The 23,294-nt window shown below is 36.6% G+C and overlaps 1 protein-coding gene across 1 annotated transcript in view; it reads right to left on the bottom strand.

The window, feature by feature from the left end:
- Nucleotides 1-23,294, bottom strand: part of LOC117325426 (voltage-dependent calcium channel subunit alpha-2/delta-2-like) — a 74,967-nt gene that overhangs the window by 25,045 nt on the left and 26,628 nt on the right. Inside the window, exons 11-12 of the mRNA XM_033881615.1 lie at nt 5,596-5,846; nt 2,395-2,539 (exon numbers count right to left, since the gene is read on the bottom strand). Coding sequence (XP_033737506.1) covers nt 2,395-2,539; nt 5,596-5,846 — 396 coding nt within the window. The remainder of the gene's footprint in view (nt 1-2,394; nt 2,540-5,595; nt 5,847-23,294) is intronic.

Below are 23,294 nucleotides of genomic sequence, written 5' to 3' on the forward strand. Positions count from 1 at the left end.
ATCACATGGAAACACATTTTCTATTTATAGTAACAGTGACCTTGACCTTTGACCTTCAAACCTGAAATTACAAAGTTTGAGTCTGATTGGCCCAATGAAACTCAAGTTATTGCATGGAAACCAATTTTCTATTGATACTAACAGTGACCTTGACCTTTGACCTTTGAACATGAAAAGCAAACATAAGCAAGCACTTTAGGTAAGGAAGCACTGTATGAAGTTTGAGTTTGACTGGCCCAAGGGAACTCAAGTTATCGCACGGAAACGCCACCGCTTACGCCGACATAGTGATACCTATATGTCGCCTTTTTCAGGTGACACAATAAGTACTTTTTGTATCTTAGGGAGACAGGATCTCCCATTGCCCACAGTAAGATTAGCACAGGCAGAACTTCAATCCGCAAGCAGGCAGAGTTAAATAGCATGACAGTATTACATATATAATTATATCAGTTAGGACAGCATGGCTATCAATAATACCATATGGGAATGTTATCAGCTTTACTTGTCAAAATCTGGTACTCTTATGGTTTTTGATGGGAATTAAATTCTAAAACGAAAGCAAAAGATTGATAGGGGAGAGGAAAATTATGGATGTAGAAAAGAAAAAGAGAAAAACAGGGTAGTGCTTGTGAGAAAATTACTCCACTTTACTGAAACTTTTGTTTTATTAATTGATTATAGGATGTGATAAGGTAACAGAGTATCAAGGTTGTCTTTTTGTGATATGTACCCAGTATATTACTGTGTGCATTATACAGGAAGGTATCTTGGAAACAACGCAAACTGTGAATAAATGACATATATATGTATGTATGTATGTATATATAAGGACATATAGGACGAGTAACCGACTATACTACACCGGCACAAAATGCTGTTGGTTATTTTCTGGAACTTTCTGCGAGTTTTTAATAAATAAAAGAAAATATAAAGATCCTTGGGTTTAATAAACAACAGATTAGCTTAAACTTTGAGAAAATAGTACCAGAATATACTTTATGTGTGCATTTTTGCTAATAGCATATGGCTAATATAAATAGTGTACAATGTAATGATCAAAGGGAGACCACTGTGAGAGACAATGACATGGTAGATATGGTCAGGTTTTTACAACAGTATGTTTTACTGAGAAAGCAACCACCAGCGATGTAGCAAATATCCTAATACTCTATTTACTCTGAAATTACCATTTGTTTTGTGAATTTCCATCTTCATGAATTAAAATCAAAAGTCAGTTTGAGGATAGAATTTGAATTTTTAAAACAAAACACCTTAAAATTTGAATAAGCAATTTTGTTGACATTATCAAAGATTCGATTAAATGACCAGAAATGACCAAAATTTATCAGAAAATACATCAATCATCATAAATTTTATTAGTGTGTCCTCAAACTGTATCAACTTTCTTGAGAACATGATGGTTTTTTCAATCAGACACCAAGTTGCACATGTAAAATGGCTCAGTAATGATTAAGGTTCTACATGTATGAAGTTTCATCAAAACTCAGAAAAGAAAGTTTACAATATAATCATATTCACTTTTGTCAGTTGCTCCCAAAGATGCATTTGGAACATAAATGCTAATATCTACTTTTTACCTAATTCCAAATTGTAAGAAATAAATACTTAATTAATATCCTTTATCTAAAAAGGTGGATAATTGTAACTTTTCAATATTGTAAAATCTTCAAACCAGATTTGTTTTAAGATAGACAGAGATATACAGAGTTCATTAGACGACTGTTACCTATACTTGTATTGCTAATTATACATAAGTTCCAGTGAATTATAAACAGTTATACAATCTGCCTAGAGAGCATATTCTGTTTACAGTTAGTTTTAAACTGAAGTCAGTTAATTAAAACACTTTCACATGAAGCAAAATTTATACAGATATCTGGGCTTATAACTGACAAACCAAAAGGAAGAAGAAATAATGTTACAACATATACAGTCAAGTCGTCATCTAGAAGTCACACCATGAAAAAACTTTTTAAACATCTTCAATTAAACTTTTCCAAGTATTGGAGGTAGCTGCATGAGTATATTTTATATAGATTTTTTATAGTTGTTTTTATCTGGAGTTAAGCAGGGTCTTTGAGATATAAGAATTGGAGATAATGTGGTTTGACTGTAAGAAGGAAAAGATCTAAATATCATTATGCATTAGTAACTTCATTAACCTCCTGAGTCATATAGAGTGACTTCATTGGTTGACTGAGTCCTATAGAGAGATTTCATTGGTTGACTGAGTCCTATAGAGTGATTTCATTTGCTGACTGAGTCCTATAGAGTGACTTAATTGGTTGACTGAGTCCTATAGAGTGATTTCATTGGTTGACTGAGTCCTATAGAGTGATTTCATTGGTTGACTAACACCTGTACACTTACATTGGTGCTGGGTTTAAGTCTTGGGTGGTAGATTGTCTCCCCTTTGTTGTTTATGAGGAAGGAGTAGACCGTTCCCCACTGGTGCTTAGTGAGGAAATTCTCAATCTCATCCAATGTGGCATCAACACCAACTACACCAATGTTTCTGTAGAAAAAAAAACAGGCATCAACACCAACTACACCAATGTTTCTGTGGAAAAAAAACAGGCATCAACACCAACTACACCAATGTTTCTGTAGGAAAAAAACAGGCATCAACACCAACTACACCAATGTTTCTGTGGAAACAAAACAGGCATCAACACCAACTACACCAATGTTTGTGTAGAAAAAAAACAGGCATCAACACAAACTACACCAATGTTTCTGTAGAAAAAAAACAGGCATCAACACCAACTACACCAATGTTTGTGTAGGAAAAAAAACAGGCATCAACACCAACTACACCAATGTTTGTGTAGGAAAAAAAACAGGCAACAACACCAACTACACCAATGTTTGTGTAGGAAAAAAACAGGCATCAACACCAACTACACCAATGTTTCTGTGGAAAAAAAACAGGCATCAACACCAACTACACCAATGTTTCTGTGGAAAAAAAACAGGCATCAACACCAACTACACCAATGTTTGTGTAGGAAAAAAAACAGGCATCAACACCAACTACACCAATGTTTCTGTAGGACAAAAAACAGGCATCAACACCAACTACACCAATGTTTCTGCGGAAAAAAAAACAGGTATCAACACCAACTACACCAATGTTTCTGTAGAAAAAAACAGGCATCAACACCAACTACACCAATGTTTCTGTGGAAAAAAAACAGGCATCAACACCAACTTACACCAATGTTTCTGTAGGACAAAAAACAGGCATCAACACCAACTACACCAATGTTTCTGTAGGAAAAAAAACAGGCATCAACACCAACTACACCAATGTTTCTGTAGGAAAAAAAACAGGCATCAACACCAACTACACCAATGTTTCTGCGGAAAAAAAACAGGCATCAACATCAACTACACCAATGTTTCTGTAGAAAAAAAACAGGTATCAACACCAACTACACCAATGTTTCTGTAGAAAAAAAACAGGCATCAACCAACTACACCAATGTTTCTGTGGAAAAAAAACAGGCATCAACACCAACTACACCAATGTTTCTGTGGAAAAAAAACAGGCATCAACACCAACTACACCAATGTTTCTGTGGAAAAAAAACAGGCATCAACCAACTACACCAATGTTTCTGTGGAAAAAAAACAGGCATCAACACCAACTACACCAATGTTTCTGTAGAAAAAAAACAGGTATCAACACCAACTACACCAATGTTTCTGTGGAAAAAAAACAGGCATCAACCAACTACACCAATGTTTCTGTGGAAAAAAAAACAGGCATCAACACCAACTACACCAATGTTTCTGTGGAAAAAAAACAGGCATCAACACCAACTACACCAATGTTTCTGTAGAAAAAAAACAGGTATCAACACCAACTACACCAATGTTTCTGTGGGAAAATAACAGGCATCAACACCAACTACACCAATGTTTCTGTAGAAAAAAACAGGCGTCAACACCAACTACACCAATGTTTCTGTAGAAAAAAAACAGGCATCAACACCAACTACACCAATGTTTCTGTGGAAAAAAAACAGGCATCAACACCAACTTACACCAATGTTTCTGTAGAAAAAAAACAGGCATCAACACCAACTACACCAATGTTTCTGTAGAAAAAAAACAGGTATCAACACCAACTACACCAATGTTTGTGTAGGAAAATAACAGGCATCAACACCAACTACACCAATGTTTCTGTAGAAAAAAAAACAGGCATCAACACCAACTACACCAATGTTTCTGTGGAAAAAAAACAGGCATCAACACCAACTACACCAATGTTTGTGTAGAAAAAAACAGGCATCAACACCAACTACACCAATGTTTCTGTAGAAAAAAAAACAGGCATCAACACCAACTACACCAATGTTTCTGTGGAAAAAAAACAGGCATCAACACCAACTACACCAATGTTTCTGTAGAAAAAAAAACAGGCATCAACACCAACTACACCAATGTTTCTGTGGAAACAAAACAGGCATCAACACCAACTACACCAATGTTTCTGTAGAAAAAAACAGGCATCAACACCAACTACACTAATGTTTCTGTAGAAAAAAAACAGGCATCAACCAACTACACCAATGTTTCTGTAGAAAAAAAACAGGCATCAACACCAACTACACCAATGTTTCTGTAGAAAAAAAACAGGCATCAACACCAACTACACCAATGTTTCTGTAGAAAAAAAACAGGCATCAACACCAACTACACCAATGTTTCTGTAGAAAAAAACAGGCATCAACACCAACTACACCAATGTTTCTGTAGAAAAAAAACAGGCATCAACCAACTACACCAATGTTTCTGTAGAAAAAAAACAGGCATCAACACCAACTACACCAATGTTTCTGTAGAAAAAAAACAGGCATCAACACCAACTACACCAATGTTTCTGTAGAAAAAAACAGGCATCAACACCAACTACACCAATGTTTCTGTAGAAAAAAAACAGGCATCAACCAACTACACCAATGTTTCTGTAGAAAAAAACAGGCATCAACACCAACTACACCAATGTTTCTGTAGGAAAAAAACAGGCATCAACACCAACTACACCAATGTTTCTGTAGAAAAATAAAACAAAAACAACAATAGACAACTAGGGTTAGACATGACCGAGGCTATACTAAATATGTATGCTTCAACAACATGCTTCATTTTGGGATAAGGGATAGGGAAGAACATTGACAATTATGCTGGGGAGACATTCAACTAGGCTATGACCAAGGACTTAACATTTTTAAAATACAATCTTCAAAGAATCTTACTGGTAACGAATACCATCACTCACTTAAAACAGAATCAGATATCCATATGATTACCAGGAAAATCTAACTTATAATGGAATAAAATAAGCAAAAAACAAAAATACAAAACAAAAAGATAACGCTGAAAATAATTTACAAGTAAATAGACAAATGTTATAAAGTTATAAATAGCCATTTTGTTCCTTTTACTCCAACTTCTTCAATTTATATACCGGAGGGAATGGATGAACTGGCTCCTATTTTTGAGTACCATTTTAACCAATGATCAGTAAAATTTCTTCAAAGTTGGCAAGAATAAACTTACTTTCCATCACTACTCATCACAGGGATGGCATGGGTCACCATGATACCTAGGTCCCAGGCATCCAGGTACGGTGATGTCCAAAATGCTTTGGTGCTCTTAGCATTGCCGAATAAAAACTCGAAATAATTGTTCATCTGGGAGATAAGGCTCTCACCAGTCATCAACTTGACCAGGCTGCCACGATGGGAGCAGGCCAGTGTTCCTGGGAAGGATTCCTTGGGGTCTTTAATCAGGTAGCTGAATATACGTGGCTGTAACAGAAAACATACTACTGTAATATTCTACGTACCTTGAACAAAGTCTATGTCTATATTTGTAATTCTACAGGTAATAAACAAGAGTCCCATAGGACCTGTATCAGCTCACCTAGTTGGATTTTACCAAACGTCAAAATAATGTTCATGTTCTTAAGGATTAACATAAATTATTTTTTCTGTTATACAGTCATAACAGAAAAAACTGGAGTGTACTCTAAATAAACCGCGAAGCGGTTTATGAAGAGAGTACACTCCAGTTTTTTATGTTATGACTGTATAACAGAAAAAATTATTTATGTTAATTCTTATAATCTAATTTCGTCTTATACACACCAAGATATTTCACTTTCTTTGGCGAACTCTTTTCTGTGATAAATTATTACGCAACGTCATCAGCCAATCAAAAATGACGTTACATTTCGCAACGTCAAACATTTTGTTATGGAGGTATAACAAAATTATTTCCGCCAATGAAAATGCGTGTTTCATACAAAATTAAATTATAATTTGTTCATATCTATGTTTGTTGATGTCAAAAAATCACTGACATCCGGTATGCGAGTGGGAGAACACGCTTTGTTTATGCTCTCCAATACCATGTAGTTTTCTGCACTTTCTGGAATCACCAGGGCCATGTTGCTGGAATGACTCGATATGTACTGCCATGAAGAGGTACTGTTATTGAAATATTATGTTAAAAATTGACTGATTATATGGAATTTGAGCTTGGTTGATATGTTAACGTGTGTTATATAAACATATAGTGACCACTCAACCGGTTAGTTACCGTGCCATACATGTGTTCACCTTCGTTCTATTTATAGACTTGACACGTACAGGTAAATTGTGAGTGCGTGCATACCTGACTGAACTTTGTTACTACACTTGTTTGTTTACATGCGGTGGTTCATTCACTTAAATTGCTCACATTGCATGTATGGATAGTAGACGGAACCCAGACAATAATAAAAGAGTACGCTCGTTCAGTTCAACATCCACTCCATCTCCAGTAGCGAGATCTTCAAAAAAGAGCAAACCCCATTCTGACTCTCTGTATATCACTAACTACTCATCTACTATGGCCGATACTGATACTGGTTTCGCTAGTCCTCATCACTCTCAGACTGGCCAAAATCCAGGGATCTCAAATCAGCTCCTGTCCCAGACAATGGTCCAATCTCCACAGATGGTGCCAATGGTTCAATCTCCGCAGATGGTGCCAATGATGAATTACCAACAGCCCTCTGGGTCCACTCTAACAAATAACGATATCAAGTGCATTGCGATTGCTGTTCGTGAAATCCTTTTACCAGATATCGGTAACATTGTTGACAAGCATATTGCTCCTCTATTTAATCGTGTTTCTTCCCTGGAAGCTGAAAACGCCGAGTTACGTCTAAAACTAGATGATTTGGAACAATATGGCCGGAGAACACTAGTTCGATTTTCAGGTTTTCCTGAAAACGAGCGGGAAGACACCACCTCTACCGTTCTTGATGCTGCTACCTCCTGTGGTGTTGATTTGAGCGTAGATGATATTGAGCGTTCACACAGAGTTGGAAAAGCTGGCCGAGGTAAGCCTCGGCAGATCATTATGAGGCTGAAGTCTGTTGACAGCAAATTCAAACTGTTAAAATCCAGCCGAAACTTTCGTAACGAACCATCATTCAAAGGTATATCGGTTAATGAAGATCTCACTAGATATCGCGACGAATTGGCCTTTCTGGCAAGGAGACTTGTCAGAACTAAATCTATTCTTCAGACATGGACAACAAATGGAAAGATTTTGGTAAAGGACAAGTCTTCCAGACTACACACTATACGAACTGAGCACGACTTGGTGCCATTTGGTCATGTCATTGACAATCTTGCGGTTAATACATCGGTGTTAGAATGGTAGAGGGATTATTCTGGACTGTTCGCCCCTCTTTCATTGCACCAATTGACCAAATCTTAGTTTGTGACGTAATAAGTTGTGTCTCAGATCATATTAAAAATATTCACTTTGTTCGTTCCATTCTTATTATCATCTTCACTTGAAATCCTCAATATATGTTACATATAAAATGTACATTTATTTTAAAATTATGGTACATTCACTGGAAATCCTTAATATATGATACATATAAAATGTACATTTACTTTTTTACTAACAATCAGTTAATATATGATTCATTGGAAATGATCAAGTACATCGTAAGCTATGTGTTTATCTCAAGCAATGATGGTTGTTCTATTAATTGACAAATTATGTATGAAAGAGGTAATTTATATTTTAATACTATCACCATACTGATATAAAATGCTATGTTATTATAAACACCAGATATGGAACTTTCATTTATTCGAAAATGTATTACAAAATGAAATTCCATTCGTACTTCTATAATGGTTTAATCATTATTCCTGATTATCCCTGAAGGCTGATACCCCTTGTATAAGTTTGTGAAATATTACAAAGGTGAAGTCAACGACTAACTCGCCTGACCTTATCCGTTTATCTTTTATCCTGAATTTCAATATAATTATTGTTTCAATAGTTTTTGAAGTATGATGCATATGCTTTTGTTTTTTATCCTTCTGGAAGTTATAATGACATACTTGCTCCCAGTTTAATACCAATCACATAAAATGCAGTTGTATGGGGTTTTGTTTGGGTTATTTTTCTTGATTCAGAAATATACAATTGGTGTGTTCATTGAAAATTATCTAATGTAACGTGAGGTACCATTATACCGCTGCAACAATATTTGGTCTCATAATTATACATTTGAATTGTGTGTCTATTCATAATAATTGTGTTGGTCATTTTTGAACTAACACATTTTACTAGTGTTATCTTAAACTGTAATAGAATACTCCATTATGTGATCCTTTTGATCATGATTCGTCTGAAATTTAATACTATCACTACATACTTATCTCATATATCATTATGTGATTTCATAGAAACATTTATGAAACCGTCTGATTCATTCATAAATTTATCACAAAAATGTAACCAAGCCTTCGATACTAGTGCTTTTATCTTTGTTTAGAACTAGATATATATGTATGATAAAATATTCTACAGTGTGGTACATTTCATATTAATCTTCCTAATTTGATCGGAACTATTAGGATAAACGTCAAAGTAATAAGGTGTACATATGTAAATACTTTATTTTTTCTTTCGCGTTTCATTATGTTTGACTTGAGCTTTGTACATCCACAGATAAGTATGTTGTGTAATATGTAGTCATAAAATGTTTTAAATGGGATGTTTATTTGATTTGCTAACTTTCCGTTTTCAACTCTACATGTATCTTTAGATGTCGAATATGTCATTAACTTGATTACATTTATGATAATCTAAATATTCAGAAGCTTGTATTATGTATTTAGCATTGAGCTCTTGTTCATCTTACACAAATCTTTTTCTACACTTACCAATACCATACTTTAACGATAATTTCCACTGATAAACATCGTATCACTCTACAAATATATAAATGTATTGATACCCTGGTCCGCTCTGATTCCATCCTTAGCATATTTACCTTGATGTTTGCTTTCCTACTTACCTTACTTATACTTTTTCTGTTTCCTTTCTATTCTCGATCCCCTTCTGCCTTGCCTATTATGCCATTGATTTCATTATATGCTGAACTACCAGTTCTTGCACACAGTTCTGATTCTTACATTACCTTATTTGGCATTACATAATGCCAGTTAGTCTAACGCTATATCGTGCTCGAATTGGTAGCTTTAACAACTGTGTTCAGTCCTCAAACTATGTCATCTATTTGAGTATCCTCAAGTCTCTTTGCGTTGGGTTATTACTACTGATTCTATTAATTTGTTTGTCATTTGTTAGATCTCAAATCAATTCCATCCGCAATTTTTGTCATGGTAAGTTCTCGTACAATATTATCGTTTCTTTAGTAGACATTGCTTGTCTGTTTTCTCTCTTTTTTTCGCTTATCCAGTGGCAACTAATATTGTCTGGCGATATTGAAGTAAATCCTGGTCCTTCGTCTCTGAATTCATCTTCATCATCACTTTTTTCAAATATAAGTGATCAGCTTGATCTTGATCGTAACTTTTCTTTCGTCCATCTCAATGTTCAAAGTCTTAATAACAAAGTCGATATACTTTATACCGAACTTAACAAATACTCTATATTATCATTTACTGAGACTTGGCTAAAAGTCACTGATATCTCTCCGGAACTCAGCTTGCCTGGTTACTCTGACCCATTCTGTTACTGTAGGCCTGACCGTATTGGTGGTGGTATATCGGTCTACGTTAAAGATACGATATCTGCAAAACGAAGGCAAGATCTAGAATTACCAACCATAGAATGTGTATGGTTGGAAATAGTTCTTGGCACAGAGAAGTTTTTGTATGGTACTTTTTATAGACCTCCAAATTCTCCAATTATCACCTGGTCTCACATATCTCACTCTGTTGAACAAGCCTTTAACACGGGTATAACTAACATTGTATTTACAGGTGATTTCAACGCTAACTTGTTGGTCGAAAATCAGTCCTCTCACTTGCGAGATATGCTTATTCTCTATAACTTGTCTCAATTAGTAGAATCCTCAACATTTTTTACTGAATCCTCAAACTCACTTTTAGATATTGTGTGTGTTAGTGATAGTAGCATAATTAGTAAATGTATTGTCGGAGAGAGCTTCCTTGACCAACCGGTTAGATACCATTGTCCTACTTTCTGTTCTTTTAATATAACTAAACCGATCCAGCAAAGTTTTAAGCGTAACATTTGGCTCTTCGATGAGGGAAATTACGATTTATTTAGAGGGAAATTGAATGATTTAAACTGGAATACACTGATCGACGTTGATGATATTGATGATTCGGTCAAAAATTTTACAGACACATTGCTTGCAATTGCTAAAACATGTATACCTAACAAAATTATCACTGTACGATCTAATGAACCACCCTGGATGTCAAATGAAATCAAAAGATTAATTCGTAAACGCAAACGTGCCCACAAAAGAGCCAAACGTTCTCCAACAGATGCTCACTGGACAAGTTTCCGCCAAATTCGTAATAAATGTATCAATTCTATTAAAAAGGCTAAAGTCGCATATGTCAATAACCTCTGTGAAAACCTTCGGAAACCTTCAAATCTCAGTGTGAAGAAGTGGTGGAAAACTGTATACTCATTATTTCCTAATCGTAAAAACTCTTCAATACCCCCACTTCTTCATAATGACACTTGCATCTCTGACGATTTCGAAAAAGCTTGTTTATTCAACGATTTTTTCTGTTCCCAATCTAATATTGATGATACTAACACTGCTTTGCCTAACATTGACTATGGACATAACTATAATCTATCTAATATTAACATAACTGCTACTGATGTTAAGGATGCAATACTGAATCTTGATTGCTCTAAAGCCATTGGTCCTGATCTTGTAAATGCTAGATTACTCAAGGAATCTGCTGATATTATATGTAAACCTCTTTGTTCTTTATTTAACAAATCTCTCGAATCTGGTATCTTTCCTACAGAATGGAAGTCAGCTAATGTCACGCCTGTGCACAAAAAAGAATGTAAATCCATCTTAACTAATTATAGACCTATTTCATTACTTTCCATTATTGGTAAACTCATGGAAAGATGTGTTTATAAATATGTTTACAATTTCTTACATACTCACTCTCTACTCTCCCCTTTCCAATCTGGATTCAGGCGTTGCGATTCACCCATTAATCAACTACTTGCTATCACTCATGATATTTACTCTGCTTTAGATAATGGTAAAGAAGTAAGAATGGTATTTTTTGATGTTAGTAAAGCATTCGATCGTGTTTGGCATAAGGGACTTTTATGTAAATTGTCATGTATTGGGATAAGGGGTTCTCTACTAAATTGGTTCAAAAATTATCTTCTTCATCGAAAACAAAGAGTAGTAATTAATGGTAAATTCTCTAATTGGTCAAATGTAAAAGCCGGAGTTCCCCAAGGTTCAATTCTTGGCCCGTTGTTGTTTTTAATATTCATTAACGATATTGTGGAAGACATAAGAGCTAATATAAAGTTATTTGCAGACGATACATCCTTATACGTCATTGTCGATACAGTTAGAAACACTACAGATATTTTAAATCACGATTTAAATAAGATTCATGAATGGTCATCTAAGTGGTTGGTTAAATTTAATCCTGCAAAAACTGAAACCTTATTAATATCTAAAAAGACAAATAACCCACTACATCCTCCATTAACTATGACTAATACCTTACTTACTGCTGTTACCTCACATAAACATCTTGGTTTATTTCTTTCGGAAAATGGTGGGTGGACGGTTCACATAAATTTTCTAAAATCTAAAATTTCACCCAAATTAAATATGCTACGTAGATTTAAGTTTACTTTAGATCGTGCATCACTTCAAACTCTGTATTTTTCTATGATTCGTCCAATTTTTGAATATGGAGACATAATCTGGGACAATCTCTCCAAAGCCCAATCAGACATAGAAGATCTTCAATTAGAAGCAGCAAGGATTGTTACTGGTGGAACTAGACTTACTAGTAGGGTAAAACTTTATCTTGAAACAGGCTGGCTTCCACTAGAACAAAGACGCAAACATCACAAGATTATCCACTTTCATAAAATAGTTCATGGTTTCCTTCCCCAGTATCTTCAAGAATTACTTCCTCATCGAAATAATAATATTCATGATCATAACACTAGATTAGGTAATAATTTCCGTCCACCTTCCGGTCGCACAAGCCTTTTCATGAAATCCTTTCTGCCATCTGTAATTAGTCTTTGGAATGCACTTCCTGATGGAATAAAAACCAGTCCCTCAATAACAAAACTAAAATATCATCTAAACGCACAAAATCTTAAAGTCCCACCATATTTTCTTATCGGCAGTAGATTGGGTCAGATTCACCATGCAAGATTGAGGATGGAGTGTAGTTCACTAAAATATTATTTGTTTCGTAGGAATCTGGTAAATAGTCCACTTTGCTCCTACTGTCAAGTTGATGAAACTAACGAACATTTTTTATTACATTGTAGACTTTTTTCCGACCTTCGAAATCGTTCCCTCTTTGCCCTAAATCATCCTATTTCGACAGAAATATTACTTTTGGCAGCAACAACTTAACTTTTGACGAAAATTCCTTGATTTTTAAATGTGTGCAACAATTCATTATCAGCTCCAAGAGATTCGATTAATTCCACGTTTCAACTCTGTATTTATCGTTTTCACAGTTGTATCAGCATGCAGTTCTTTTTAAATGAACAATGGTATCGGCAGTCTCCCTCTTTCTCTTTCCCTTCTCATCTTATCATTTCCCACTACCTGTCTCTTTCCAATATAGAGTTATTTCAATATTCATATTCATTCTCCCACTTTGTTACCATGCTAAATTGATGAGTCATTAACGGAGACGGATTAATATAAGTTTTTAAAAAACTTGTTTCTGAATCCATTTCATGCTGTATTTTTTTTTCTGATTGTGTCTACTTTTCATGTGTTACCAATGAATGAATAAAATAAAGTTTACATTAAAAAATGCTATATATGGTTATTGGACTGGGATTTCAACGAATCAAAAATATAATAAAGAAACTAAGTCCTTAAGAATGGGGAAATACCCCAGGGCCTATCGGTATTTTAACATCATAATTGTGTTTATCTGCTTTTTGCCCAACAATGCTTTATATGGTTATAGGGTGGGGATCCCAATAATTTCAAAGACATATAAAAGAAACTAAGTCCCAAGGGGTGGGGAAAGATTCCATGGCCTATTTTTAGATCAGCTAGTATCTCTTTATGCCCAACAATACTATCCATAATAGAGTGGGGATCCCAATGGTTTCAAAGATATATCAAAGAAACGAAGTCCCTAGGGGTTTGGAAATACCCCAGGACCTATTTTTAGATCATGATTGTGTTTATCTCTTTATGCCCAACAATGCTATACATGGATATGGATTGGGGATCCTGATGGTTTCAAAGATATATCAAGGGCCTAGATTTATAACAGGATTGTGTTCATCTCTTGATGTCCAGCAATGCTTTATATGGTTATAGGGTCGGGATCTCAAGGGTTTAAACTAGTAGCAATTTAAAGGATTTACCTCAATTTCCCTATTCGGCCCCACTACTCCGGCCCCAGGGGAGCCACATCCTCCGCTTATACAATGTTTGATCCCCTTTCCCCAATAATGCTCCAGACCAAATTTCATCAAAATCCATTCAAGCCTTCAGAACAAGTAGGGATTTAAAGGATTAACCTTTACCTCAATTTCCCCTTAAGGGCACCGCCCCTCCAACCCCAGGGGAACCACACCCTCCATTCATACAAAGTTTGATCCCCTTTGCCAAATAATGCTCCCAACCAAATTTCATCAAAATCCATTCCGGTGTTCAGGACTAGTAGGGATTTAAAGGAAATGTTGACGGGCACCGGACGACAGACGGACGTTGGACGTTGGACGCTGCATCATGGCATTAGCTCACCGGCCCTTTGGGTCAGGTGTCTACAAGGATAGTGTCTATATTTGTATTTATACAGGTAATCAACAAAGACAGTGTCTATATTTGTATATCTACAGAAAATGTGACAGTGTCTAAATTGCTGTATAATATCTTAACAAAATGTTAATCAGTGATAATATACAAAATGTTACCTTGCCTCTTACCCAGTAAACTTGACCACCTAGACCTTAGGTCAGTTGACTCCTTCTTTAATTCTGAACAAATTTGCTTCATCATGTCATAGTAAAATGTTCACCAGTGCAAAGATACAAAATTTTACCTTGAACTTTGACACAGTGACCTTGATCTTTGGTTAGTTAACTCCTTTAATTCTAACCAATATTGCTCCATACTGTCATAACAAAATATTCATCAGAGTAAAGATACAAAATTTGACCATGACCTATGACCAAGTGACTGACATTTGGTCAGTTGACTCCTTGTTTAATTCTTACATTAATGCATAGTGTCTACAAAAGACCTTGACATTTGATCCTACATTTGTAATTCAGCAGGTAATGAAAAAAGACATAATTTGTGTATATTTGAAATTCTACTAATTGACAAACAGTGCCTTTATTTCAAATTCAAAAAGAAATTTATAAGGACTGTATCTTATCAATTGTTTACATGACTTAAACAATAAAATTACAATGGGGCAGAAGAATATATGACCTAGCTGTCAAAGCCATATAGTGTTATACACTATCTTGATTATATGTGGCGATGCTTTAACCCACACCTTTACTTGCATTACAAAGTCAATGTTGCGTTTTTAAAAGTTTGGGAACCTACCACATTTCAAAGAAATATCAGATACCGAAATGAACAAGGGGCAATAACTTTCGCATAAATAGTCAAAGCAAAATGAGTAACAGACAAACAAAACTATATATCATGGTTATATATATAGCCAGCCAAGTTTCAAAGAAATCGGTGAATAAACGTAGGAGGAGATCTCCGGGCAAATGATGCTGGACGCCATACCATAATACTCCCATCAAATTTGATGGGCATATAAAAACTGTCTATATTTGTTCAATAAAGACTGCATCTACATACAATTTAACAGGCATTGAGGAAACACTGACAAAATCTGTCCATACATCAAAACCAATACGTGTACACTGTATATATATATGTCTATGTTACAGATAAACTTTTGTATCTCTGAGTTTTATTATCAAATATAATGGCACATGCACTATAAATGGCAGCAGTCATGTATTCAAACCTTTTATACTAAACAAGCAATGTTCTGACACAATCAATCAAACAACTGCCTGTATGTGTTTCTTTGTTGCTGTGATGCATGGTGATCAAAGTTGTATTGATACTGCCAAGAGCCATACCCAATTGTACAATAAACTTAGAGATAGCAAACATAGTATTTAAAGTAACAGCATTCTTGTAGAGAAACACACATCTAAACAATCTCATAAAAATATGATAGTTTTGATACTTTCACCCTATTGTGATAATTTTGAAATCTAACTGGAGTATTTTTTTTTAGATTTATTAAATTAAAATTCATTAGAAATGCGTTTAAACTGATTTGGTTATGTACTGCAGGATGCAAGGATATTACTGTACCAGGCAAGAAATTTGGAATTTACTTAGGATCATACATTAATGAATGAAAAGAATGCCTATACCATCAGGAAACAAACTTTGGACCAATAGTGTATATTTCTGGAGCTTGATCTACCAAATGAGGTACAGAGAATCTCTCCCTAGCCGAGTCAATCTGCCGAGACACCGTATTCTACACGGTTGACAAATGGATACCAGACATTATCTATTCTAACACAAACAAATGCCAGATTTAATGATTCTTTAATCAATAGGTCTAGTGGACACTTAAGTAAGGAGCTGGTATGCTGCAGATGATGCAATACAAATTCAAGTAGTGTTACATTACATGATCTTTTGCAATTAAATTTGCATGAAATTCACGTACTGTGAGCTAAATTGTTTTAGAACTCTCCAGAGACATAGGAAATCATGTAGAAGGGTCATCTGATAAGGATGCAAGCTTTTCATTTGTTCTCCACTTTAATTAAAAGTTTAATTGCTAGGAATGAAATCTGATTCAATTCAATACAACATCTGAATATTTTTTATACTTTTAACAAAAAGTTAGGGAAGGAGATACATCTCAGTTATGTCGATTTTTGAAAAAAAGTGGAAAACAAAAATTCATCAAGAACAAATGTGATTAATGATATAAAAATGATTAAAATCAAAGTTCAATGCAACATTCATTAAAATAATTGTTTTGTGACAGAAACTCAATGGCAGTTGCTAGGATATAACAACAGAAGCTTCCAGTATGTTTTACAATAACAGCTTTCACTTCAGTACAACAGTTTGGTTTGGTTTGTTTTGTTTAACGTCCTATTAACAGCCAAGGTCATTTAAGGACGTGCCAGGTTTTGGAGGTGGGGGAAAGCCGGAGTACCCGGAGAAAAACCACTGGCCTACGGTCAGTACCTGGCAACTGCCCCATATAGGTTTTCGAACTCGCAACTCAGATGTGGAAGGCTGTTAAAGTGTCGGGACACCTTAACCCACTTGGCTACCGAGTACAACAGCCACACATGGGGAGGTTAAATATCAACATATCCCAATATTGTGTTTCCTTTATAGACAATCAGCTTCACCTCTCCCAAACAAAAGGAATGGCTTATTACACAACATGGGTTAATTGGCTAATTACCAGATATGAGTTGTTGGCTTATTACCAGACATGCAGTACCTTGTTACTAGTCAAGTGGTGCCTTATAACCAGACATTGGGTGTCTTCTTATCAGACATTGTGTGTCTTCTTATCAGACATTGGGTGTCTTCTTATCAGACATTGGGTGTCTTCTTATCAGACATTGGGTGTCTTCTTATCAGACATTGGGTGTCTTCTTATCAGACATTGTGTGTCTTCTTATCAGACATTGGGTGTCTTCTTATCAGACATTGGGTGTCTTCTTATCAGACATTGGGTGTCTTCTTATCAGACAGGGGGTGTCTTCTTATCAGACATTGGGTGTCTTCTTATCAGACATTGGGTGTCTTCTTATCAGACATTGTGTGTCTTCTTATCAGACATTGTGTGTCTTCTTATCAGACATTGGGTGTCTTCTTATCAGACATTGGGTGTCTTCTTATCAGACATTGGGTGTCTTCTTATCAGACATTGGGTGTCTTCTTATCAGACATTGGGTGTCTTCTTATCAGACATTGGGTGTCTTCTTATCAGACATTGGGTGTCTTCTTATCAGACATTGTGTGTCTTCTTATCAGACATGGGGTGTCTTCTTATCAGACATTGTGTGTCTTCTTATCAGACATTGGGTGTCTTCTTATCAGACAGGGGGTGTCTTCTTATCAGACATTGGGTGTCTTCTTATCAGACAGGGGGTGTCTTCTTATCAGACATTGGGTGTCTTCTTATCAGACATTGGGTGTCTTCTTATCAGACATTGTGTGTCTTCTTATCAGACATTGGGTGTCTTCTTATCAGACACGGGGTGTCTTCTTATCAGACATTGGATGTCTTCTTATCAGACATTGGGTGTCTTCTTATCAGACATTGGGTGTCTTCTTATCAGACAAGGGGGGTCTTCTTATCAGACATGGGGTGTCTTCTTATCAGACATTGGGTGTCTTCTTATCAGACATTGGGTGTCTTCTTATCAGACATTGGGTGTCTTCTTATCAGACATTGGGTGTCTTCTTATCAGACATTGTGTGTCTTCTTATCAGACAAGGGGGGTCTTCTTATCAGACATTATGTGTCTTCTTATCAGACATTGGGTGTCTTCTTATCAGACATTGGGTGTCTTCTTATCAGACATTGGGTGTCTTCTTATCAGACATTGGGTGTCTTCTTATCAGACATTGGGTGTCTTCTTATCAGACATGGGGTGTCTTCTTATCAGACAAGGGGTGTCTTCTTATCAGACATTGGTGTCTTCTTTTTAGACATGGGGTTTCTTCTTATCAGACATGGGGTTTCTTCTTATCAAACACGGGGTGTCTTCTTATCAGACATTGGGTGTCTTCTTATCAGACATTGGGTGTCTTCTTATCAGACATTGGGTGTCTTCTTATCAGACATTGGGTGTCTTCTTATCAGACATGGGGTGTCTTCTTATCAGACAAGGGGTGTCTTCTTATCAGACATTGGTGTCTTCTTTTTAGACATGGGGTTTCTTCTTATCAGACATGGGGTTTCTTCTTATCAAACACGGGGTGTCTTCTTATCAGACATTGGGTGTCTTCTTATCAGACATTGGGTGTCTTCTTATCAGACATGGGGTGTCTTCTTATCAGACAAGGGGTGTCTTCTTATCAGACATTGGTGTCTTCTTTTTAGACATGGGGTTTCTTCTTATCAGACATGGGGTTTCTTCTTATCAGACATTGGGTGTCTTCTTATCAGACATTGGGTTTCTTCTTATCAAACACGGGGTGTCTTCTTATCAGACATTGGGTGTCTTCTTATCAGACACGGGGTGTCTTCTTATCAGACATTGGATGTCTTCTTATCAGACATTGGATGTCTTCTTATCAGACATTGGGTGTCTTCTTATCAGACACGGGGTGTCTTCTTATCAGACATTAGGTGTCTTCTTATCAGACATTGTGTCTTCTTATCAGACATTGGGTGTCTTCTTATCAGACATTTAGTGTCTTCTTATCAGACATTGGGTGTCTTCTTATCAGACACGGGGTGTCTTCTTATCAGACATTAGGTGTCTTCTTATCAGACATTGTGTCTTCTTATCAGACATTGGGTGTCTTCTTATCAGACATTTAGTGTCTTCTTATCAGACATTGGGTGTCTTCTTATCAGACATTGGTTGTCTTCTTATCAGACAAGGGGTGTCTTCTTATCAGACATTGGGTTTCTTCTTATCAAACACGGGGTGTCTTCTTATCAGACATTGGGTGTCTTCTTATCAGACACGGGGTGTCTTCTTATCAGACATTGGATGTCTTCTTATCAGACATTGGATGTCTTCTTATCAGACATTGGGTGTCTTCTTATCAGACACGGGGTGTCTTCTTATCAGACATTAGGTGTCTTCTTATCAGACATTGTGTCATCTTATCAGACATTGGGTGTCTTCTTCAGACATTGGGTGTCTTCTTATCAGACATTGGGTGTCTTCTTATCAGACACGGGGTGTCTTCTTATCAGACATTAGGTGTCTTCTTATCAGACATTGTGTCTTCTTATCAGACATTGGGTGTCTTCTTATCAGACATTTAGTGTCTTCTTATCAGACATTGGGTGTCTTCTTATCAGACATTGGGTGTCTTCTTATCAGACATTTAGTGTCTTCTTATCAGACATTGCGTGTCTTCTTATCAGACATTGGGTGTCTTCTTATCAGACATGGGGTGTCTTCTTATCAGACATTGGGTGTCTTCTTATCAGACATTGGGTGTCTTCTTATCAGACATTGGGTGTCTTCTTATCAGACAAGGGGTGTCTTATTACCAGACACAGGGTGTCTTCTTATCAGACATTGGGTGTCTTCTTATCAGACAAGAGGTGTCTTATTACCAGACACAGGGTGTCTTCTTATCAGACATTGGGTGTCTTCTTATCAGACATTGAGTGTCTTCTTATCAGACATTCGGTGTCTTCTTATCAGACATGGGGTGTCTTCTTATCAGACATTGGGTGTCTTCTTATCAGACATGGGGTGTCTTGTTATCAGACAGGGGGTTGTTTCTTTTTAGACATGGGTTTATTGCAGGATAACTACACAAAGGCCAATAAATGCTGGTCAGAAAATACCATGGTAGTAACCTGAATGTGACATGAGACCTAATGTATTCATCCTACAAAAAATTTATTCATTTTGCAGGGAAAGTCACACAACAAACAAACTACCGGTATTATATAAACTTTCATTTCTTCTAATCTAAGAAAAGAATCATCAGAAGTTGCAAGACTCCAGTGAAGCAACTGCAGTATACTGGAATACACTACCTGTGTCACATGTACATACAACTGAGTCACACACTACCTGTGTCACATGTACACACAGCTGTCACACTCTACCTGTGTCACATGTACACATGGCCGTGTCACACCCTACCTGTGTCACATGTACACACGGCTGTCACACTCTACCTGTGTCACATGTACACACGGCTGTCACACTCTACCTGTGTCACATGTACAAACGGCTGTGTCACACTCTACCTGTGTCACATGTACACACGGCTGTGTCACACTCTACCTGTGTCACATGTACACACCCTACCTGTGTCACATGTACACACGGCCGTGTCACACCCTACCTGTGTCACATGTACACACGGCCGTGTCACACCCTACCTGTGTCACATGTACAAACGGCTGTGTCACACCCTACCTGTGTCACATGTACACACGGCTGTGTCACACTCTACCTGTGTCACATGTACACACCCTACCTGTGTCACATGTACACACGGCCGTGTCACACCCTACCTGTGTCACATGTACACACGGCTCTGTCACACCTAGGAGTACTGCTCTCACTTATGTGACTGTATACTTGTTGTCCAATTTATACTTTTTTTTCTTAAATCATAGATTGTTACAAATCTTTTACAACTTCCATTTTTTTTTTTTTTTTTTTTTTTTAGTTTTACTATAGTATTTTGACATGCAAATAAATTACAATTATCAACAACATCACTAAGTAGGCATTCAAAGAGTGTAGATTAAGTTTAATACATGCAGGTATGTACGTATACTGTTCTTCTAACTGATACCTAACAGTCTTGGACTATAATCTCTGATAATCGAAAACTCTTTATTCGTCAAATTAATGACACTGTCCCCAGAAGTTGGAGTTGTTGGGGTTTTACTGTATACCCATGCAAGTTTTGGGGGAGAATCTAAATAAAGTTTAAAGAGGAAAAGAGTTATATTCTAAGGAACCTACGAGAATTCGAACTCCATTGATGTCCAAAGACCCCAGAGAAGTGTCTAGACTCATGAATGATGCCAGAGAAGATGAGAATATCAGACTAGTTTATAAATCCTCTGGATACCAAAAGAAAAGACCAGCTCCACACATTTACAAGTCTAACTAAAATCATATTTCACTTAAGTATTAGATATGAAGATATTACGGAGCCCCATTGGAAATAACTTTCTGATAATCTAAGGCCAATAATTCATCAACTAATCTAATTTCCACTGCCAGGTACCAGACAGTAGATGGAATTTGGTGGTCTTCACATGAAATATAAGAACACTTTAGAGGGTTGTCAAATGGCCATTGCTATCAAAGCCAAAACAGCAGCAACCATACCACTAAGGTCAACATCAACGAAAACATGCATTTTAGAAAAGATATATAAAGTCTAAACTAGACTGGCTGCCTGTTGGCCATCTTGTTTCCAGATGAGCTAAAAATAAAATGGTAAAACAGACAGGTACTTCAGAGGACAGAAAACAGACAAGTGTTACAGAAAACAGACAAGTGTTACAGAAAACAGACAGGTGTTACAGAAAACAGACAAGTGTTACAGAAAACAGACAAGTGTTACAGAAAACAGACAAGTGTTACAGACAAGAGTCAGATGACCTAAAAACAGACAGGTGTTACAGAGAACAGACAAGTGTTACAGAGAACAGACAGGTGTTACAGAAAACAGAAAACAGACAAGTGTTACAGAAAACAGACAGGTGTTACAGAAAACAGACAGGTGTTACAGAGAACAGACAGGTGTTACAGAAAACAGACAGGTGTTACAGAGAACAGAAAACAGACAGGTGTTACAGAAAACAGACAAGTGTTACAGAAAACAGACAGGTGTTACAGAAAACAGACAGGTGTTACAGAAAACAGACAGGTGTTACAGAAAACAGACAGGTGTTACAGAAAACAGACAGGTGTTTCAGAGGACAGAAAACAGACAGGTGTTTCAGAGGACAGAAAACAGACAGGTGTTTCAGAGTTAGAAAACAGACAGGTGTTTAAGAGGACAGAAAACAGACAGGTGTTTCAGAGGACAGAAATCAGACAGGTGTTTCAGAGGACAGAAAACAGACAGGTGTTTCAGAGGACAGAAATCAGACAGGTGTTTCAGAGAACAGAAAACAGACAGGTGTTTCAGAGAACAGAAAACAGACAGATGTTTCAGAGTTAGAAAACAGACAGGTGTTTCAGAGGACAGAAAACAGACAGGTGTTTCAGAGAACAGAAAACAGACAGGTGTTTCAGAGGACAGAAAACAGACAAGAGATTCAGAAGACAGAAAACAGACAGGTGTTTCAGAGAACAGAAAACAGACAGGTGTTTCAGAGGACAGAAATCAGACAGGTGTTTCAGAGAACAGAAAACAGACAGGTGTTTCAGAGGACAGAAAACAGACAGATGTTTCAGAGTTAGAAAACAGACAGGTATTTCAGAGGACAGGAAACAGACAAGAGATTCAGAAGACAGAAAACAGACAGGTGTTTCAGAGGACAGAAAACAGACAGGTGTTTCAGAGGACAGAAATCAGACAGGTGTTTCAGAGAACAGAAAACAGACAGGTGTTTCAGAGAACAGAAAACAGACAGATGTTTCAGAGTTAGAAAACAGACAGGTGTTTCAGAGGACAGAAAACAGACAGGTGTTTCAGAGAACAGAAAACAGACAGGTGTTTCAGAGGACAGAAAACAGACAAGAGATTCAGAAGACAGAAAACAGACAGGTGTTTCAGAGAACAGAAAACAGACAGGTGTTTCAGAGGACAGAAATCAGACAGGTGTTTCAGAGAACAGAAATCAGACAGGTGTTTCAGAGGACAGAAAACAGACAGATGTTTCAGAGTTAGAAAACAGACAGGTATTTCAGAGGACAGGAAACAGACAAGAGATTCAGAAGACAGAAAACAGACAGGTGTTTCAGAGGACAGAAAACAGACA

This window comes from Pecten maximus, chromosome 4, assembly GCF_902652985.1.
Source record: "Pecten maximus chromosome 4, xPecMax1.1, whole genome shotgun sequence".
In the NCBI taxonomy this organism is placed as follows: domain Eukaryota; kingdom Metazoa; phylum Mollusca; class Bivalvia; order Pectinida; family Pectinidae; genus Pecten; species Pecten maximus.